The 22,229-nt window shown below is 46.2% G+C and overlaps 1 protein-coding gene across 6 annotated transcripts in view; it reads right to left on the reverse strand.

The window, feature by feature from the left end:
* LOC139546934 (plakophilin-4-like) overlaps window positions 1–22,229 on the reverse strand; it is a 123,795-nt gene that overhangs the window by 71,676 nt on the left and 29,890 nt on the right. For all 6 annotated transcript variants that reach the window (XM_071355919.1, XM_071355917.1, XM_071355916.1 and 3 more), the window contains exon 2: window positions 20,576–20,715. In XM_071355919.1, the coding sequence (XP_071212020.1) occupies window positions 20,576–20,710 (135 nt within the window). In that variant the 5' untranslated portion in view covers window positions 20,711–20,715. The remainder of the gene's footprint in view (window positions 1–20,575; window positions 20,716–22,229) is intronic.

Raw genomic sequence — 22,229 nt, forward strand, 5'->3', positions numbered from 1 at the left:
GGAACCACTGGGCCAGAGCCTGACAAAAACAACGCGTCCCAAATGGCATCCTATTCCCTACGTAGTGCACCTCTTACGACCAGGGCAGTGCACTGTATAGGGAATAGGATGCCATGTGGGATGCATACAGGGTGGATGTCCCTTCCAGGAAGAGAACAGACTTGCTTCAGCTCTACTTCTCCCTCCCTCTCTCCTTAGCTCAGCACGGAAAACAAAATGACACGACACGATTGTATCGTGGACTATTAAACATTTTAAAATGTTCACTTTTCTTGAAGATGTACAAATGTTTGTGTAAACACACAGAGACATAGTTTGTCATGAACATAGTTGGCTGTGTTTTCAGTTCATTTTGTAGGCCTTCCTTCTAAGCTCCTATTGCAAATTGTCTTGTTTGACCGTGGTTGCCTTGAAAGTCCTAGGGGAAGAAACGTGCAAATCTCAGAGCTAGATATAGGGTGCCCTGGCGGTTAAAAGCGTTGGGTCAGTAACCGAAAGGTCGCTGGTTTGAATCCCAGAGCAGACTCCAATGTGCCCTTGAGCAAGGCACTTAACCCTAATTGCTCCTGTCAGTCGCTCTGGATAAGAGCATCTGCTAAATCAGGGGTACCCAAACTTTTTCACTCAGGCCCATCTTCCAGTATTGGGGAACATCCCGCGTTCCCCCCCCCCCCCCCCCCCCCATGCGCACCCCCCATCTATTTCTATGGGCACAAACACCTATCATGACACAAACTGTTCAACCCCGTCTTGTTGGCGGAGAGAACATTTTGTAGGTTTGAACCTTATTTCCTGCAATTCTATACATTTCGCCACGTTTAATTATATTCACGTGATATTTGAATGAACCGAACATTACAAACTCTATGGGCTAAAAAAACCTGACTGACAAGAGGAACTGGTGATGCACTACCCAATTTTGAAATTGCACTTTATGCATTCTACTATTACAACTTTCAACAGTGAAAGCCAGACTGAGTTCCTTAACAGTTTGGGAACCACTACACTAAATGACTCAAATGTAAAACACGTAAGCACATCCAAGGTAAATTCGTGTTGCGTTTTCTACTGAGCAATGCAGCAGGTCTGAATAGAATCCAGATTGTGTTTATGCTGAAACATGGCCGAAAGGAGCATCTGCTGCTGCCATAAGGCGCTAAGAGCTTGATAACCACGACTATCGGACCAGCTCCAAGCCTGTCCTACCCACGCTCTGTGGCCCATCCCTGCCTCCACTGCGGCTGCCTGCATGTATGGAGGAGATCCAGTGCTTCCTGTATGGAGGCAGAGCAAACGACCCTCTGCCTCTCCAGGTATTTCCTGCCTGTGCCGAGTACTACAGTGCCTTCGGAAAGTATTCACACCCCTTGACCTTTTGCTGTGTTACAGCCTGAATTTAAAATCGACTAAATTGATAGTGTCACTGGCACACACACACAGTCAAAGTTGAATTATGTTTAGAAATGTTTCCAAATTAATAAAAAATGAAAATCTGAATTGTCTTGAGTCAGTAAATATTCAACCCCTTTGTTATGGCAAGTTTAAATAAGTTAGTGTAAAAATGGCCTTAACAAGTCACATAATAAAGTTGCATGGACTCACTCTGCGTCCAATAATAGTGTTCAACGGAGGCCGAGCAGTGAATTTCAAACACAGATTCAACCACAAAGACCAGGGAGGTTTTTCAATGCTTCACAAAGAAGGGCACCTATTGGTAGATGGTAAAAAAATATTTAAAAAAATCATGTGCAAATATTGTAAAATCCAGGTAAAGCTCTTAGAGACTTACCCAGAAAGACTCTCAGCTGTCATCGCTGCCAAAGGAGATTCTAACATTATTCAGGAGGTTGAATACAGTTGAAGTCGGATGATTACATACACCTTAGCCAAATTAATTTTAACTCAGTTTTTCACAATTCCTGACATTTAATCCTTGTAAAAAGTCCCTGTTTTAGGTCAGTTAGGATTACCACTATTTTAAGAATGTGAAAACGTCAGAATAATAGCAGCTATAATTATTTATTTCAGCTTTAATTTCTTTCATCACATTCCCAGTGGGTCAGAAGTTTGCATACACTCAATTAGTATTTGGTAGCATTGCCTTCAAATTGTTTAACTTGGGTTGAACGCTTCAGGTAGCCTTCCACAAGCAATTGGGTGAATTTTGGCCCATTCCTCCTGACAGAGCTGGTGTAACTGAGTCAGGTTTGTAGGCCTCCTTGCTCGCACACGCTTTTTCAGTTCTGCCCACACATTTTCTATAGGATTGAGGTCAGGGCTTTGTGATGGCCCCTCCAATACCTTGACTTTGTTGTCCTTAAGCCATTTTGCCACAACTTTGGAAGTGTGCTTGGGGTCATTGTCCATTTGGAAGACCCATTTGCGACCAAGCTTTAACTTCCTGACTGATGTCTTGAGATGTTGCTTCAATATATCCACATAATTTTCCTATCTCATGATGCCATCTATTTTGTGAAGTGCACCAGTCCCTCCTGCAGCAAAGCACCCCAACAACATGATGCTGCCACCCCCGTGCTTCACGGTTGGGATGTTGTTACTCAGCTTGCAAACCTCACCCCTTTTCCTCCAAACATAACGATAGTCATTATGGCCAAACCGTTCCATTTTTGTTTCATCAGACCAGAGGACATTTCTCCAAAAAGTACGGTCTTTGTCCCCATGTGCAGTTGCAAACCGTAGTCTGGCTTTTTTTTTTTTAATGGGGGTTTTGGAGCAGTGGCTTCTTCCTTGCTGAGCGGCCTTTCAGGTTATGTCGTTATAGGACTCGTTTTACTGTGGATATAGATACTTTTGTACCCGTTTCCTCCAGCATCGTCACAAGGTCCTTTGCTGTTGTTCTGGGATTGATTTGCACCTTTCACACCAAAGTACGTTCATCTCTAGGAGACAGAACGTGTCTCCTTCCTGAGGGGTATGATGGCTGCTTGGTCCCATGGTGTTTATACTTGCGTACTATTGTTTGTACAGATGAATGTGGTACCTTCATGCGTTCGGAAATTGCTCCCAAGGATGAACCAGAGTTGTTGTGGTCTTCAATTTCTGAGGTCTTGGTTGATTTCTTTTGATTTTCCCATGATGTCAAGCAAAGAGGCACTGAGTTTGAAGGTAGGCCTTGAAATACATCCACACCACCAATTGACTCAAATGATGTCAATTAGCCTATCAGAAGCTTCTAAAGCCATGACATAATTTTCTGGAATTTTCCAAGCTGTTTAAAGGCACAGTCAACTTAATGTATGTAAACTTCTGACCCACTGGAATTGTGATACAGTGAATTATAAGTGAAATAATCTGTCTGTAATCAATTGTTGGAAAAATTACTTAGTAGATGAACTAACAGACTTGACAAAACTATAGTTTGTCAACAAGAAATTGTGGTTGAAAAACGAGTTAATGACTCCAACCTAAATGTATGTAAACTTCCGACTTCAACTGTATCCGATCAAGATATATTATTTTTCTCTTTCAATTTTACAAATGTTCAAATTTGTCTTCCACTATTGACATTACAGAATATTCTGCATAGATTGTAAAAAAAAAAAAAAAAAAAAAAAAGAATAATTAAATCCATTTCAATTCCACTTTGTAAGACAACAAAATGTGGAAAAAGTTATAGGATGTGAATACGTTCTGAAGGCACTGTAAGTAACTGGCCCTCTCCCACCCTGCAGCAAAAACACTTAAGGGTCGCGAGCCCATCAGTCCCTCACTGCATCTACTCGGCGGCCATAACTATTACTGCAACGTCCTACTCAACATCACTCTCCTCATCTTTTAATATTTGATGTTTTTAGGCTCTCTATTGTACATTCCAACACTAATTTCCACAGGATCGGTTGTTATGAACAGTTTGAAGCCCCTGACAAATATGGATCAAATACATTCATACTTAGCATCTCATAACAGGCCGCTACGTGTCGCCATGGGCACCCATCTATTGAAACAAGGCCAAAGACTACACGGCCTAAAATAAGCGTATTCTACTGGCCTTAAATAGAATGGCTCTAGCTATGGTCTCCATGTATAAATTCATTGTGTATGCCGAGCGTGGCTCAGTCAGCCGCAGAATGGGACACATCTATTCAGCTTAATAATGCGACGCGTCAGGACAACGGCTGCCCCCCCCCCCCCCCCCCCCGTCGGTCTGTGCCAGGCTTAGTGGAGAGAGGGTTGGAGACAATGGAGACCGGCCGTCCCGTAACAACATGCCGCTTTGCTCAGGCTCCGCTCAGCTCCATTCATTGTTTGGCATGACAATGAGTGTCAGTCCACGAACCTGACGGCCCAGTACAAACAGACGACACTCCGCCACGCCCCCAGGTCGTACGCCCCTTGCAGAAGCTTAATGGACAGTGACAAAACGGGAGCTCAAAGCGCCAAGCCTGCCCTCTGCTCAGTCGGTCCTGCAGCCTCAGCCCCTCACTCGCCACCACCTACAGGTCTACACTTGACATGATAGGGTGTTATTTCAGGATGCAGACCATTTTTGCATTAATTTAGCATTTATTTATCCAGTCCCATTGAGGTCCCTTTACACTTTATAGTACCCTGCTTTTAACACGAAAATGTAATTTACTCTGCTGAAAATGAAATGGAACAAGTAGGAAGTAAAAGAGTCAAGTGGCATCAGTCACTTTCAAAACCACAAAAAGCATTACAAAGACTGTGGCATTGTAACTGCATACCAGAAAGGAAGATTGTGCCTGGCCTATAGGGTCGAAGACTGTGGTCACAACAACACAACGCAGGCTTAACTGTGTCGGTGTATTTTTATTAGCAGAGTCCTCCTGTATATAGATTTCTAGGGCTCTGATTAGAAGCTGCTGATCATTTCCACTCCAACGGGCTCTCCTCTTCTCCGGGCCTGATTGAACGTAATGGCTCAATCAGGCCCAGAGGGCTGGTTTGGGTGACGCTGGCTTGGCCCGCCTTGGGCCAGCAGAAGTCAGAGTTGACGGGCATTGGAGCGCTCTCGGTCGGCCCTCAAACATCAGCTCCGACATACTAATCGCGCACTTATGCCGAGATATAAATATCTCAGTGAGCGCATGCAAATATGAACCCATAAGGGGATAGTCTGGCTCCAGTGTTCTACAGGCCAGATCCACACTACGTCTGATCCAACAGCACCAAGCAACTTCCTCACGCCTCTCCACTCTGTTGCGAGGCTTTGTTAACCTGTTAATTCCACTCTCCTGACATCTTTTTTTTTTTTTTTTTTTTACACTTAATTGAGACAGTAGGAGAGACGGTGAGAAGGGAGGACGTAGGGTTTCACAACGGTGTCTGGTAGAGAGAAACATGTGGTTGGTGCTGGGAGCTAGGCGACTGGCTCTGCACGGTTTTGTGGGTCTTTGTGAAGTGTGAATACGCACGTGTCTTCTGTATTCCTGGCTGCACAATGAATTACCCAACTGGGACAATAAAGTTGGAATTGGATCGCATTGGGGAGGCCCAATGCGAGGCAAAGCCAGAGGTGGCATGTCCCTCTCCTAGACTTGTCCTCATTGTCTGCTCTACTGTAGAACAGAGACAGGAAATGACAACATATGGCATGTGTCAGCATATTCCCCCATCTTCTCCTCAAGTGACTGCAATTTTACCGTCCCCGAGCAGCAAAGGATTCCAACATATTTTACGCTGCACTTTAATGCATATCTAATGCTTTTGTAGCATTCTAGGTAGTGTGACGGAAAGCATAGAGTGTTACTGATTTTCCGCGAGTTCTTTCGCCAGGTCTGACATGCCACGTAGTAGCAGCAGTGCTAATCCTACTGTACTTCACACTTTTCAACCCAAATTGTAGTTCTATTCTTCTATCGGGGCAATCAAACATCTTCATAATGGGCTTTGTTGGAGTTTCTAAAGCCAACCTGACGATCATGCGGAGAGCAACTGCTCCGAGAACAGCAGCAACAATACGCATCGTCAACATGTTGACAGAATATAAACAAACACAAAATCTGCTACAGCACAGCGGGGTGTTGTTTATAGGCATCTTCTACAACAATCAAGATGATGCAATTCAAAAGGACGACCATTGGCATATTGTAGCAATACTGCAGGCATTAGGTACACCTGGAAGTGAAGCTATAGTATACTTTAGAAGACTACTAGTAGACTTAGTAAATTAATAGTAAACCTTTCAGTGTAAGAACAAGGGCAGGCCCTCTTTTCAACATACCTCCTACCTGACTTTAGTGAAGGAGAGAGCAGTGCAGTACTGCACTCTACTACCCCCCCCCCCCCCCCTCGACACAACAGTGAGTTATATCACAGCAATCTGTGCTTCAGCCCCGGCAGCAGAGGACGTCCAAATCCCTCTATTAATTAAAACTAGAGAACTTATCTGACTTTTCATTTCTCACTTCTCTGTGCAGCCAAGTCTCTATGTGATGGTGCACAGGCCCGGCAGCACTCAGAAAGAAGAGTGTGTCCCAAATGGCACCCTAGTCCCTTTATAGCGTGCACTACTTTTGACCAGTGCCCATACGGCTCTGGTCAAAAGTAGTGCACTACACAGGGAATAGGGTCCCATTTGGTGTGCAAACTGGGCTCTGACCTGATCCAGGCACTGCGAAAAGAGGGCACAGACGTTCGTCATCCAAATGGGCTGCAGGTTCATTTTAAGTTACTAAGGCAGATGGATTTTTCCTTTACCGGGGGTTGAGAGAAATCCTCTGGAAACATATTTGTTCATTAAGTGGCAATGGGGCTTGACAGCCCTGCTCTCTAGCAGCAGCAGCAGCGTGGCTGCTGACGTGTTCTGATGAGGCCTACGACATAGCTGAATGTGGGAGGGAGGGAGAGAGAGGTGAGAAAGAGGCGAGAGAAACAGCAGAGGTGAAAGAAGTGCTGGAGGAGAGGAGGAAAAGCAGCAGGCTAGGGAGACTGGTCCTGAAGAGAGACAGACCTGGAGGAACCATGCAGCGTAATTACTCACTGGAAATCACTGCTACACAAAGTCACCTTGGGGAAAACACTGAGAAGTGGGAGGAACAAGGTACAGGTTTGCTGTCACAGACATTTGCAAGAAATAAGCATAAACACAAAGAGAACGAGAAAAGCAAAGCACCGAACATGAGAACCGATTTAAAGTCCCCTTTAAAAACATACCTTAAAAAAGGCCATACCTTAATCTATAAATCTCAACAATATGAAGAATTTAATGAAATGTACTTCATCGCTTTATGTTCCAGACGTAGCATTTTCATGTGTAGAGAACAGATCCCTCTTCTGACGTTGTGCCAACAAAGCTCTCTGATGCCAGTCTCTGTAAAGCATCCCACTGGGCACAGACATAAATTCAACGTCTAGGTCCACGTTGGTTCAACCAGTGTTTTCCCAGTGGGATGGCATTCAAGGTCTCCACTAAAACTGTACATACGATCCTCGGTGCTCAAGCATCTCACATAGATTACCCATGAAGAGGCCGCATTAGCTGCAAGCTGGCTCGGTGGATTCCGCCAACACTTGGACCAGACTCTGAAACCCAGCCTGTGTCCTAAACGGCACCATATTCCCTACATAGTGCACTAACTGTGACCAGGTCAAAAGTAGTGCCCTACGTAGGGAAGGCTAACCGTCCTCCATAAAGAACAGTTAGTGGGTATTACTACTTTCTGACCGTTCCAGAGCCACAGAGGGTTTGAGAAGGCGAAAGGGCTGTGAAACTACAACAAGTAAAAAGCTGTGTCACAAAAAGCTAGCTGATGGCAGGAAGACAACAGAGACGAGCTCGACAAGACACTCCTGCGGTTTCACTACGAGTCTCGTGTTCGCACGTCTGCTTCGACGACCTTCATTAGCCGGGTATTAATATTCATACAGCAAGGCATTAGCTTAGAAACTCCTAATTAATTTCCCCATATTGTTAACCTGTCACGTGTGTAGTTTGACAAACAACGTGGCGCCGCTAGATTGGAGATGAAACATGGCTGTCTGTGTGACGGATAAGAAGACGGACGAAGAGGAAGGACGTTTATCTTTCTGCGTTGGAAACATGAAAGTTGAGTTGCATCTTGGGCTGGCTCGTTACCATGCTGACGTGACAGCCAGCGCCAGGAACAAAGGCCCGCTGAGAGACAAGAGACGAGAAGAGTCTTTGTCTCAATTGGTACTCTATTCCCTACATAATAATATGTCATTATTATTACGTGGGTGCTTATATTTGTCCTATTTCAATTGAATTGGAAATGTGTTTTTTTGCATATCCCAACTCACAGGTCACAGCCAGGGTCTTCCCTACACTATAGAGAGAGGCAGAGTAAACCCAGTCTGCTGCATCTAAAAGAGGATGCCTCTAATCTTACTTTGCATCTTAACAATGGCTGGAAGGAGAGGGGGGGGGGGGGGGGGGGCAAGATTGGACCACAGAGAGGATTTGGACCGTTTTATATTATTTTCTCTCCAAAAACCACAATATTCTCTACATACTGTAGATAATGTTTTGGAAACTACATTCCAGAAGACAACTTTTACATCCCAAATGGCACCATATTCCCTATATAGTGCACTACTTTTGACCAGGGCGCCGTTTGTGACTCAACCAACATTCTCAAAGCTCACTCCCCCTCCCTGAGCCTGATGGTAGTTGTGTACTTCTGCCTGGCTGGTTGCAACTGGCTACAACACAAAAGCTGCTGCTCTTCTGATTCGCTGCTGCTGTGGATGAACCAAACAAAGATACAAAACACCGCCGAAGAAGGGCAATCATACCCCCCACTGACAATCATCTGGGCCTCACGAACATACATTTCCTCTGGGAGATCGATAGCTAGGTCTTTTACAAGTCGTGGCTCCAAGCACACTCTATGAGGAGAGTTATCTAGATACGTTAGATCCTGTCTGCTACTGGAGGTGGACAAAGAGATGGAGTCTGCCGACCTCCAGCGTTAGTTCAGCCTACCTCAGTGCTAGTTGGTGGGAGGGTCAGAGCCTTGTGCTGCTGAGAGATGGGTACCTCAGAGAGCTGCTAGAGCTCATGGGTAATCCACCCCGGCGCTGTGTCCGCCTATTGCCGCTACTCCGCTTTCTGCTCCTCCTTCGGGATTCCGAGGACAAACTGAATTCTGAGGACGGCCGAGGCCTGGTCCTGTAATACCTTCCTCACCCCATGCTGCGAGAAGCCTCTCATTGGTCCCTGTCGCGCCGGTCCCTGGTCATTGGTCTCTATCATGCTGCTGCTACCGATGCCTTCCTGCCTACTACTGATGACACGGATGACAACGATGGACATTAGGAAGGAAGGAAGGTTGTCCCTGAGCTGGGCTGGGTTTAAAACAGGGCCGGCCCAGTGTATACCGCTCCTCTGGGGTCTCCATGTCACTTTGGCAGTAGATTATTTGCCCTCCCTTACGCAAGTAAGTCTCTGCAGTGACAGCATGTTGCTGCTAAAACAGTACACAGTCTGCAGCAAACTGCTCTGCTCTCTCAAATCAAATCTTATTGGTCACATACACATTGTTAGATGTTAATGCGAGTGTAGCGAAATGCTTGTGCTTCTCGTTCCAACAGTGCAATAATATCTAACAATTCCCAACAACTACCTAATCTAACAAGCAATCTAACAACTACCTAAAACACACAAATCTAAAGGGGTGAATGAGAATATGTACATATAAATATATGGATGAGTGATGGCCGAGCGGCATAGGCAAGGTGCACTAGATGGTAAAAAATACAGTATATACATGTGATATGAATAATGTAAGATATGTAAACATTATTAAAAAGTGTCATTATTTGAAGTGGCATTGTTTAAAGTGACTAGTGATCCATTTATTAAATGTAAGTTGTCCGGTGACTATTTTTATGAATTGTTCAGCAGTCTTATGGCTTGGGGGTAGAAGCTGTTGAGGAGTCTTTTGGGCCTAGACTTGGCGCTGCGGTACCGCTTGCCGTGCGATAGCAGAGAAAACAGTCTATAACTTGGGTGACTGGAGTCTGACAATTTGGCCCCAGTGATGTACTGGGCCGTTCGCACTACCCTCTGTAGCGCCTTACGGTCAGATGCCGAGCAGTTGCCAAACCAGGCGGTGATGCAACCAGTCAGGATTCTCTCGATGTTACAGCTACAGAACCTTTTGAGGATCTGAGGACCCATGCCAAATCTTTTCAATCTCCTGAGGGGGAAAAGGTTTTGTCGTGCCCTCTTCACGACTGTCTTTGTGTGCTTAGACCATGTTAGTTTGTTGGTGATGTGGACACCAAGGAACTTGAAGCTCTCAACCTGCTCCACAACAGCCCCGTCGATGTTAATGGGTGCCTGTTCGGCCTGCCTTTTCCTGTAGTCCACGATCATCTCCTTTGTCTTGCTCACATTGAAGGAGAGGTTGTTGTCCTGGCACCACACTGCCAGTTCTCTGACCACCTCCCTATGGGCCGTCTCATCGTTAATCAGGCCTACTAACACTGTGGTGTCGTCAGCAAACTTAATGATGGTGTTGGAGTCGTGTTTGGTCACGCAGTCGTGGGTGAACAGGGAATACAGGAGGGGACTAAGTACACACCCGAGGGGCCCCAGTGTTAAGGATCAGCGTGGCAGACGTGTTGTTGCCTGCTCTTACCACCTGGGGCGGCCGGTCAGAAAGTCCAGGATCCAGTTGCAGAGGGAGGTGTTTAGTCCCAGAGTCCTTAGCTTAGTGATGAGCTACGTGGGCACTATGGTGTTGAACGCTGAGTTGTAGTCAATGAACAGCATTCTCAAATAGGTGTTCCTTTTGTCCAGGTGAGAAAGGGCAGTGTGGAGTGCAATTGAGATTGAGACATCTGTGGATCTGTTGGGGCATTATGCGAATTGTAGTGCGTATTGGGTGTCCAGGAAGATGCTGTTGATGTGAGCCATGACCAGCCTTTCAAAGCACTTCATGGCTACCGACGTGAGTGCCACGGGGCGGTAATAATTTAGGTAGGTTACCTTCGCTTCCTTGGGCACAGGGACTATAGTGGTCTGCTTGACCAGGTATTACAGACTCGGTCAGGGAGAGGTTGAAAATGTCAGTGAAGACACTTGACAGTTGGTCCGCGCATGCTTGGAGTACACGTCCTGGTAATCCGTGCATGCTTCGGTGTTGTTTGCCTCGAAGCGAGCAAAAAAAGCAAGCCCTGCCACATCCGACGAGCATCAGAGCCGGTGTAGTAGGATTCAATCTAAATCCTGTATTGACGCTTTGCTTGTTTGATGGTTCATCTGAGGGCATAGCGGGATTTCTTATAAGATCTGCATTAGTCTCCCGCTACTTGAAAGCGGCAGCTCTAGCCTTTAGCTTGATGCGGATATTTCCTGTAATCCACGGCTTCTGGTTGGGATATGTACGTACAGTCACTGTGGGGACGACGTCATTGATGCACTTACTGATGAAGCCGATGACTGAGGTGGTGTATTCCTCAATGCCATTGGATGAATCCCAGAACATATTCCAGTCTGTGCTAGCAAAACAGTCCTGTAGTGTAGCATCCGCGTCATCTGACCACTTCCGTATTGAGCGAGTCACTGGTACTTCCTGCTTTAGTTTTTGCTTGTAAGCAGGAATCAGAAGGATAGAATTATGGTCAGATTTGACAAATGGAGGGCGGGGGAGAGCTTTGTATGCATCTCTGTGTGTGGAGTAAAGGTGGTCCCTGGTTGCACATGTGACATGCTGGTAGAAATTTGGTAAAACTGATTTAAGTTTAACCGCATTAAAGTCCACGGCCACTAGGAACGCCGCTTCTGGGTGAGCATTTTCTTCTTTGTTTATGGCCTTATACAGCTCGTTTTGGCCTTATCCAGCTTCGTTTTGTGGTGGTAAATAAACGGCTACGAAAAATACAGCTGAGAACTCTTGGTAGATAATGTGGTCTGCAGCTTATCATAAGGTACTCTACCTCAGGCGAGCAATACCTCGAGACTTCTTTAATAGTAGACATCGCGCACCAGCTGTTATTGACAAAACGTTTGTCAGGGTTTTGGGTGACAAGCTAAATTTCTTCAGCCTCCTGAGGTTGAAGAGGCGCTGTTGCGCCTTCTTCACCACACTGTCTATGTGAGTGGACTATTTCAGTTTGTCTGTGATGTGTACGCCGAGGACCTTAAAACTTTACACCTTCTCAACTGCTGAACCTTCGATGTGGATAAGGGAGTGCTCCCTCTGCTGTTTCCTTAAGTCCACGATCATCTTCTTTGATTTGTTGACATTGAGTGAGGTTGTTTTCCTGACACCACACTCCGAGTGCTCCTCCCTGTAGGCTGTCTCGTTGTTGTTTGTAATCAAGCCTACTACTGTTGTGTCATCTGCAAACTTGATGATTGAGTTGGAGGCGTGCATGGCCACGCAGTCGTGGGTGAACAGGGAGTACAGGAGAGGGCTGAGCGCACACACCCTTGTGGGGCCCTAGTGTTGAGGGTCAGTGAAGTGGAGATGTTGCTCCCTACCTTTAACACCTGGGGGCAGCCCGTCAGAAAGTCCAGGACCCAGTTGCACAGGGATGGGTTGAGACCCAGGGCCTCCAGCTTGATGATGAGCTTGGAGGGTACTATGGTGTTGAATGCTGAGCTGTAGTCCATGAACAGCATTCAGCACTCTCCATCCCCTTCTTCTCTATTATCTTATTTTTAAATATGCATTGTTGAGAAGGGCCCGCAAATAAGCATTTCACTGTTAGTCTACACCTGTTGTCGACGAAGTATGTGACAAATACAATTTGATTTCATTTCATTCTCTCCGGTCTCATAGGATAATTGCGAAGAGATGGGCTTCCATTTTTTCTGACTATAATTGAGGCGGGAACGCTTTTGCTTCCAGATTTCTCCTGTGTCACAGCAGCAACAGCAGCAGGGAGGAAAGACGAGATAAGACCCGGAGCTGGCTAGTGGAGAAAATCACCAATCGATTCTAATTAGAGGCCTTTTGTTCACCTCCAGAGGCGGAACCGCGTCTGCCAGCAGTGCAATTTTAACCTTTCGCTTGTTTTTCCACCAGCAGCAGATGTAGAAAGACAAATCCAGCCTTTTAGTCAATTGCCAACTTATTATATTTCTTTAACTTCTCCAGCTTCTAGTAAGAAAAGTCCTTACAGAGATCACTTGGAGCATTTTACCAGAATAAAGAATGGAGGAAGCATTGCTTTGTGATCTCAAGAGGGCAATTTGTCAGCCTGCTTTTCAATGCTTAAGAAGCAATGAAATTGAGCACACACAGCAAGGTCACCCCCCTGAGAAGTGTTTTACTACAACACATACCAGTTGCTGAGGAAAGTGTCTGTCTGTCTGTCTGTCTGTCTGTCTGTCTGTCTGTCTGTGTCTGTCTGTCTGTGTCTGTCTGTGTCTGTCTGTGTCTGTCTGTGTCTGTCTGTGTCTGTCTGTGTCTGTCTGTGTCTGTCTGTGTGTGTCTGTCTGTGTCTGTCTGTGTCTGTCTGTGTCTGTCTGTGTCTGTCTGTGTCTGTCTGTGTCTGTCTGTCTGTCTGTCTGTCTGTCTGTGTGTGAGGCTGAGCCAGACATAAGCAGGGTCATAACAAGTGTGCCCTGGTCAGCCAGAGAAAGCAATTGAGCAGACAGATTCTTCATGTGTAATGGACTCTAACAAAGCAAAGTAGGAACATTCCATGGCTGTGTTTTCTAAGAGGCGATGAGTTGGGAAATCATGTGGTGCCATGACTGAGAGGCCCATTCTGCCAGTCTCAGTGGTGCCGTTAGGCATGCCTGGGCACATTACAACTGTTCACCAGGGGCACTCTGCCCAAGGACTGGCAAGGCCGAGAGAGCAGCATCGAAACACATCAACACACGAGACCAGGGTTGTATTCACTAGGCACCAAATGGAAGAAAACGGACTGAAAACATGGAAAAGATTTATATGAACTTGTCCAATAAAGAAACAAATGTTCCTTTTTCATTTTAAAATGGTGTGCGCTAATGAATAACCCAGACCAGTTCTGCCATTTCCACCACATGAGTGAAACAACCATGGTGGACTGAAGTCAAATCTTCCACTCACGATCACCGAAGGGAGAAAGCACTTATCCTCTTATCACAGTAAACACATCCAACGTCCCCGAAGAGTAATGGCACTGGACATAGGGAAGGATAGAGGGAAGGGGAAGGGGTTCTTGGTTTCCTTATTTAATAAACAAAGAGCTTAAGCCCAGCTCCCGATTGTCTAAACCCCCCCCCCCCCCCCGAGTCACAGGCTGTGTCCCAAATGGCACCCGTTTCCCTTTATAGTGCACAACGCTCTGGTCAAAAGTAGAGTGCTATGAAGGGAATAGGGTGCCATTTGGGACGCAAACACAGAGTGTGATTAGCGGTTTCAGTCGAGTTGACCTGAGGGAAGAAGCTCTGTGTGAAATGGACAAGAGCTCTCCTGCCAGCTGTTGTGTAACCACTGTTGACCACAGTTAGCAGGCTAGCAGCCACACACAGTTCAGAATTACAGCCCTATCAGAAGGTTGCGTGTGAGCCGATAGCGATCGAGGAGTGGGCATCAGATGGGATTTGTAGTTGGACTGATGGCGTATTATCACCGGCTAATATTTCCTGTGTGTGAGGTGGTGTTGTCAGCGAACCATAGTGGGTAGCCTGCGTCCCAAATGGCACCCTATTCCCAATATACAGTGCATTCAGAAAATATTCAGACCCCTTGACTTTTTCGACATTGTTACATTCCTTATTGGATTAAAATCTTTATCAATCCACACACGACAAAATAAAAACACGTTTTTAGAAATGTTTGCAAATGTATTAAAAATGTCAAACTGAAATATCATATTTACATAAGTATTCAGACCCTTTACTCAGTACTTTGTTGAAGCACTTTTGGCAGCGATTATAGCCTCAAGTCTTCTTGGGTATGACACTACAAGTTTGGGTTGGATGGGCAGCGTCGCTGCACAGCTATTTTCAGGTCTCTCCAGAGATGTTCGATCGGGTTCAAGTCCGGGATCTGGCTGGGCCACTCAAGGACATTCAGAGACTTGTCCCGAAGCCACTCCTGCGTTGTCTTGGCTGTGTGATTAGGGTCATTGTCCTGTTGGAAGGTGAACCGTCGCCCCAGTCTGAGGTCCTGAGCGCTCTGGAGCAGGTTTTCATCAAGGATCTCTCTGTACATTGCTCTGTTCCTCTTTCCCTCGATCCTGACTAGTCTCCCAGTCGCTGCCGCTGAAAAACATCCCCACAGTATGATGCTGCCAACGCCATGCTTCACCGTAGGAATGGAGCCAGGTTTCCTTCAGATGTGACACACTTCTCGAGCCTAGGCCCCACACAGTCTTAATTTACATCAACAGGCAGTAGGAAGCTCTCTCATCCATTTATATGCAGATGAAAGTCTTATACTCAGCTGGCCCCTCAGATTTTAAGTTAAACGCTCTACAACAAAGCTTTGTTAGTGTCAAACAAGATTTCTCTGCCCTTAATCTTGTTCTGAACACCTCCAAAACAAAAGTCATGTGGTTTGGTAAGAAGAATGCCCTTCTCCCCACAGGTGTGATTACTACCTCTGAGGGTGTAGAGCTTAAGTTAGTCACCTCATACATGTACTTGGGAGTATGGCTAGACTGTCCTTCTCTCAGCACATATAAAAGCTGCAGGCTAAAGTTAAATCTAGAATTGGTTTCCTCTATTGTAATGGCTCCTCTTTCACCCCAGCTGCCAAACTAACCGGGATTCAGATGACCACCCTACCCATGCTAGATTACGGAGAAGTAATTTATAGATCGGCAGGTAAGGGTGCTCTTGAGCGGCAGGATGTTCTTTACCATTCGGCCATCAGATTTGCTACCAATGCTCTTTATAAGATACATCACTGCACTCTATACTCCTCTGTAAACTGGTCATCTCCGTACACCCATCGCAAGACCCACTGGTTGATGCTTATTTATAAAACCCTCTTAGGCCTCACTCCCCCCTATCTGAGATCTCTACTGCAGCCCTCATCCTTCACATACAACACCCGTTCTGCCAGTCACATTCGGTTAAAGGTCCACAAAGCACACACATCCCTGGGTCGCTCCTTTTTTAAGTTTGCTGCAGCTAGCAACTGGAAAGAGCTGCAAAAACCACAAACTCTTCATTCAAAGACTCAATCATGGACACTCTTACTGACAGTTGTGGCTGCTTCGCGTGATGTATTGTTGTCTCTACCTTCTTGCCTTTGTGCTGTTGTCTGTGCCCAATAATGTTTGTACTATGTTTTGTGCTGCTACCATGTTGTTGTCATGTGGTGTTGCTGCCATGCTGTGTTATGTGTTGTCGTCTTTGTGTTGTCGTCTTAGGTCTCTCTTTATGTAGTGTTGTGGTGTCTCTTGTCATGATGTGTGCCCCGTCCCCGCAGGAGGCGTTTTGCATTTCGGTAGGCCGTCATTGTAAATAAGAATTTGTTCCTGACTTGCCTGGTTAAATAAAAAAAATTCTGGCAAAATTGTTCTATCTTGGTCTCATCAGACCAGAGAATCTTGTTTCCAATGGTCTAATTACTTTAGGTGCCTTTTGGCAAACTCCAAGTGGGCTGTCATGTGCCTTTTACTGAGGAGTGGCTTCCGTCTGGCAACTTTACCATAAAGGCATGACTGGTAGAGTGCGGCAGAGATGGTTGTCCTTCTGGAAGGTTCTCCCAGGAACTTTGGAGCTCTGTCAGAGTGAGCATCGGGTTCTTGGTCACCTCCCTGATCAAGACCCTTCTCCCCCGATTGCTCAGTTTGGCCGGGCGGCCAGCTCTAGGAAGTCTAGGTGGTTCCAAACTTCTTCCATTTAAGAATGATGGAGGCTACTGTGTTCTTGGGGACCTTTAATGCTGGAGACATATTTTGGTACACTTCCCCAGATCTGTGCCTCGACACCATCCTGTCTCTGAGCTCTACGGACAATTCCTTCAACCTCATGGCTTGGTTTTTGCTCTGACATGCACTGTTAATTGTGGGACCTTATATAGATAGATGTGCACCTTTCCAAATCATGTCCAATCAATTGAATGTACAACAGGTGGACTCCAATCAAGTTGTAGAAACATGTCAAGGATAATCAATGGAAACAGGATGCACCTGAGCTCAAATTCAAAATCTCATAGCCAAGGGTCTGAATACTTCCATAAATAAGGTATACTTTTTTTAATACATTCCCAAAAAACTGTTTTCGCTTTGTCATTACTGGGTATTGTGTGTAGATTGATATGTAACAATTTTAGAATGAGGCTGTAACGTAACAAAATGTAGAAAAAGTGAAAAGGTCTGAATTCTTTCTGAATGCACTGTAGCTATTCCACTACTGATGTGCTAGCTGGGTTTTAATTCAAGACATGACCGTACTGCTCCTGGAGCCACTACAGAGAGATAAGACCATTAACGTCTGACCTCTAACCTCACCACACACAACCTCCACATAGAAAGTATGCTGGAAAACACTCCACTCTATTCTGTTTGTTTAGAAAAAACGGGAGACTTCGTGACATTTCACGGGTTAAGTCAATAATCCGACGCGTCGGGCTGTGAGAAGCAGCCAGCCATACGGCTCACATTCTGGTCTCCGGTGAGCTGTCAGAGGGGCACTAGCGACGTAGTCAGGCGCACCGGCGAACGTGTCTTCCGCTCTCTGCCCCCCGTTGACAGGCAGCCGCTATCCTGCATGGCGCCGAGGAGCGAGCATGACTAAAATGTGTGTGTACATCAGGATCCAGAGGATGAAATGCGAGCAGACACATTTTGGCGGCCTCCTTGGCTAGTGTTCACCCCTCCCCTGGGAGACCCCACAGGAAGCATGCAAGGGCACAGTGTGATCAATGGAGAGCTCGTTAGTGGACCTGCCTTCTCCTCATATTCATTATCACGGGACAGGAGGGAGAGGGGGCATTAGAATGCATGCTCAGCTCAACTGTCTCCTTGTCTCTTGTGAATGGCACCACACCACTCAGTATTCAGTGAGGGACACTCTACTGAGGCACGGTCTACATCCCAAATGGCACCTCATTCCCCATGTAGTGCACTACTTTTGACCAGGACCCATAGACCAGGACTAATGGAAGACTAGCGGCTAGGCCGGGCCCCAACAGGACCTAGTTAGAAGAGCGGACATCCCTACGTCCCTTTGTCCCCCCCCCCTTCCTTATCAGACAGTCGTTTCCCCAGCAGCTTCGAATAGGCCCAGTTGTAAACGGCTAGGCTACATTACAGCTTGAAGAATTCCTCTCTGGTTGTTGACTTGGTTACACCCTGTGTCTCCAAGGCCAGGCCAGGATGCGGTGATTAAATCCTAAACTAGGCTGCTCCGGAGGGGGAGTCTGGATGAAAGCATACAGCAACGTCCTCCTCTTTTCCTGCTTTTCATTATTGCAGGGGATTATTCTACCCTTCAGCCATGTACAACATCCCCTAGTAGAGGGCTACACGGAGTCAGCCAACTTCCCCCATACACATCACGAGTAGGAGTACCCTTCTCTTCGCGCACATTTTCCATTTACTAACTTAAAAATGGTAGCCTAAGCTTTCGCTTTGAGAAAAAGGCTCACATTTCCCTGTCCGGGTTCACTGTGTCTAACTAAAAACAGAGTGATCGCAGATGTATGCAGAGAGACTTTTTCTAAGTTTCATTTCATAGAATGACTGTGTTATTGTCTTAAGCCCACAATACCACGCTCCGGTGCTTATTACATATTCACAGGGATAACATTAGCAATAATGTGGCAGAGAAGGCATTCAAAGACTCGGGCTCTCTCATTATTGCTGAATTCACAGAAAAGGGGAAGTTGACTGGCTGAGTAACATTCTTTGGCTTCCCTCCAGTCTCCAGTTCCATTCCACTCTAGATGGAACCCCTTCAGCTAAATAAATGTTTTGCACAATGGTAAATATGAGAGAGAAAGAGAGCGTGTAAAGTTAATTTGAAAAACTTGAGGTTGTAAGGAGAAAAGAAACCTCCTAAAGTCTGAGGGAGAGGAGTGTGAAAGAGCAGAGTAAAAAGAGTAGGCTGTAATAAGCTGAAATGGTGGCTGTAATAAGCTGAAATGGTGGCTGTAATAAGCTGAAATGGTGGCTGTAATAAGCTGAAATGGTGGCTGTAATAAGCTGAAATGGTGGCTGTAATACACTGAAATGGCGGCTGTAATACACTGAAATGGTGGCTGTAATACACTGAAATGGTGGCTGTAATGAGCTGAAATGGTGGCTGTAATAAGCTGAAATGGTGGCTGTAATAAACTGAAATGGTGGCTGTAATAAGCAATTATGAAGGTGTCACACCGATGGCGAGTCAGAGCACTAAAGAGGGAGCAGTAAAGCCGGGCAGTGTCCCAAATAGTCAAAAGTAGTGCAATACTTAAGCAATAGGGTGTCATTTGAGATGCAACCCCAGTAATAACTAGCAGTTCCAGTCTGACGGCCCAAAACCCCTCATATTAACACCAAACACTCTCTGGTTCATTAGCAGTCAGGAGCAGACGAGGCACCACTGCAAATTAACAGCAAACGCAATCAAAGAAATCTTGACCAGCCTGTCCTTGTTTGGGCATTGGGCAGAGTGGGGTGAAGAAGTAGAGGGAGAGGAACAAGGTTTTAAGGTTTTAAGAGAAAAAAAAAGGGGGCGGGGGATTTCTTGCGTATGGACTCACCAGGCAAGGAGTCATCATAAGCTTGTCCACAGGTGCAGGCTAACATGTTCACAGCAGGCAGGATCCCTCGAAGTCTGCTTCCCCACAATCATAGGAAAGACTTGTGCACAACCAGGTAAAGAACTACTACCCCAGCAACGACTGTGACATCCTTGAGGCACCCGCCTTCCTCCCACCTTCCCTTCATCGTTCGTCAACTCCAGTCTCTCCAACTACCTTTAAAAACTCTGACGACGGCTTAACTTACTCTCCCCAATCCCAAACAAGAATTCCTTTAAAGGCATGTCTCACCCCTCTCTTTCTCACTCTCTCCCGACTGACTTACTGCCTGCCTGTCCTGACTGACGCAAAGGAGGAGCGGCAGAACAGAGGAGCACTAAGGGGGAAGGAAGTGACATCGACAGGTGCTCTCCAATAGAACCTGCCTTCCTGTTGACTTGGGTAAACAACGGGAGTGTGGAACGTTGCCATGGATGGAGCGAGGGGTGTGAGTCAGAGCGTGTCCTTATACAGACGGCTCATCGCTCTGTTCCTACTACATGGATCTCTCGATTGTCAACGCACTGCACGGCCGGGCACAACTTAGTCACCATTTCCAACCTACCGTCAGCTAGGACCACCTGTCAAAGGTCAGAGCATTTCTCTCTGTGTCTCCAAAAAAGTCAATACAGCCTCTCATCGCAAAGAAAGCCAGGTGAAAATGTCAACGTAAAAACCACAACCTCTTGAGAAGGCATTTTCTACAGTAAAATCGGGGCCAAGCCCTTCAGTAGCTTAACGAGATAGTAACAGTGTTCATATAATGTGGTTGTGGAAGAGTGCAGAGATATAAAGCACAGCGTGTCTATCTTCTCGAGCAGCGATACAATGAGAGCTGTAACAGAGGTTAGTGTAGCTGCTTGGCAGGGAATGATACAGGTGTGACAAAAAGGTATTTGGGCAGTGAAACAGTAAGATATGCGCTACGGAGCTTCCTGTACCTGCTCTTTGACGGAGGCCAGGATGTTGTTGGCGGTGCTGTCGGCCTCCATGTTCCGGTTGGTGAGTTGGGCTCCCTCTCTGACGGTCAGCAGAAGCCCCTCCTCCGTCGCTGGGCTCTGCTCAGGAGCTGGCATTCCTCCTGCAGACAGACAGACACTTTGGTCACCCAATACATTCCTCTGATACATACATGTGGACGTGTGTTTATGTTGCGTACACATGACCCAACCAATGGCATCCCCACACCATCGGCACAGTAGACAGAGGCAATAATACACACAAGCTTGTACAGAACCCACGATATATTCTCTCTCTCCCTCTCAAAACAGCAGACTAATACACATACTTGAAAACACAACTACCCATGCCAGCTGGAGCAAACCAAAGACAGTCAGAGACACTGAGTCAATTCCATATGGCCCTGAGGCAACAAACAACTTCAGTGATGACTGTATACAGACTCGTAAAAAACACAAATTCCAAAACACACTAAATCTTCAAGTCCAAAAAGGAAACGTGACTTTCTCACAATTCCAAGAAAGCCGACAATTCCTAGAGCGTACAGCGGCACAACAGAGGAAAATGCACGTCAGCGGGCGTACGGAGGAGACGCTTTGTTCTTCTTCTTCTTCCCTCGCTCCTGGGCGTCAGGAGTGAAATGTAAAAGCAGTTATGGCCCCATGACAGGCCAAGCACCAGAGGACTGCATGGGGAGGCAGTTTCTGATCCATTTTTATGTGAAGGAGCCCGTTTAAGCAGCTGAGCCGTAGCCGGGCTGAGGGCTCACAGGGCTGCCGCATTGGTGTCAGGCTGAGATAAGACAACAGGCTGAGGTATAATGAGGGGGTGCCATTGGGGAAACAGGGATGTCACAGGGACTTTTACTGCTTCTTCAATCCTCCACTGCTGCTGTCATCTGGTCTGAAAGCTACAGTCGATCCAGTCCCAGTGAACCCAAATTACACCCTATATAGTGCAATAGATAGTGAAGTGCCCTATATAGTACACTAAAGTGCTCCACGGGCTCTGATCAAAAGTAGTATACTAAATAGGGAATAGGGTGTCATTTGGGATGCTGATAGCGTCTGAGGTAATGGTAAGTCTATTTCTTAATTTCTTTATTATTTCTTCGGATTGTGTGCAATTTTTTTTATTTTTTATTGCTCGGTATTACTACACTGTTGGAGCTAGACACACAAGCCTTTCACTGCACCTGCGATAAGATCTGTAAAATCCGTGTACGCAACCAATAAAACTTTGATTTGATTTTGAGTCCGTCTCAAATCTCCTCTACGCCAAATCGCAGTCTGGATATTGGCTACTGGGGAGAGTCATTAAACCATGTCCTTATTTACACCGCCAAGAGCTCCAACCCTCCCAGCATAACTCAATAAGACCTCCATGGAACTGTCTCTTTTTATATGCCTTATTCATTATGGCAGCCGGCTGGTGATTGGTGAATTCGTTCTGCTGGCATGTTATGCCAACAATGCCATGCATTATTGAGGCTACGGAGTACAGTACTGCACTGGATGTGCATACACACCACAACCCCCAGTACAGGAATCATTTAACGCAGGCTGCCAGCCAGCCAACAGAAGGCGCACCATTGGGCTGTTTACAGTAGACATAGGCTCTGATGGGAAACTCCTG

This window comes from Salvelinus alpinus, chromosome 20 (assembly GCF_045679555.1).
Source record: "Salvelinus alpinus chromosome 20, SLU_Salpinus.1, whole genome shotgun sequence".
Lineage (NCBI taxonomy): Eukaryota > Metazoa > Chordata > Actinopteri > Salmoniformes > Salmonidae > Salvelinus > Salvelinus alpinus.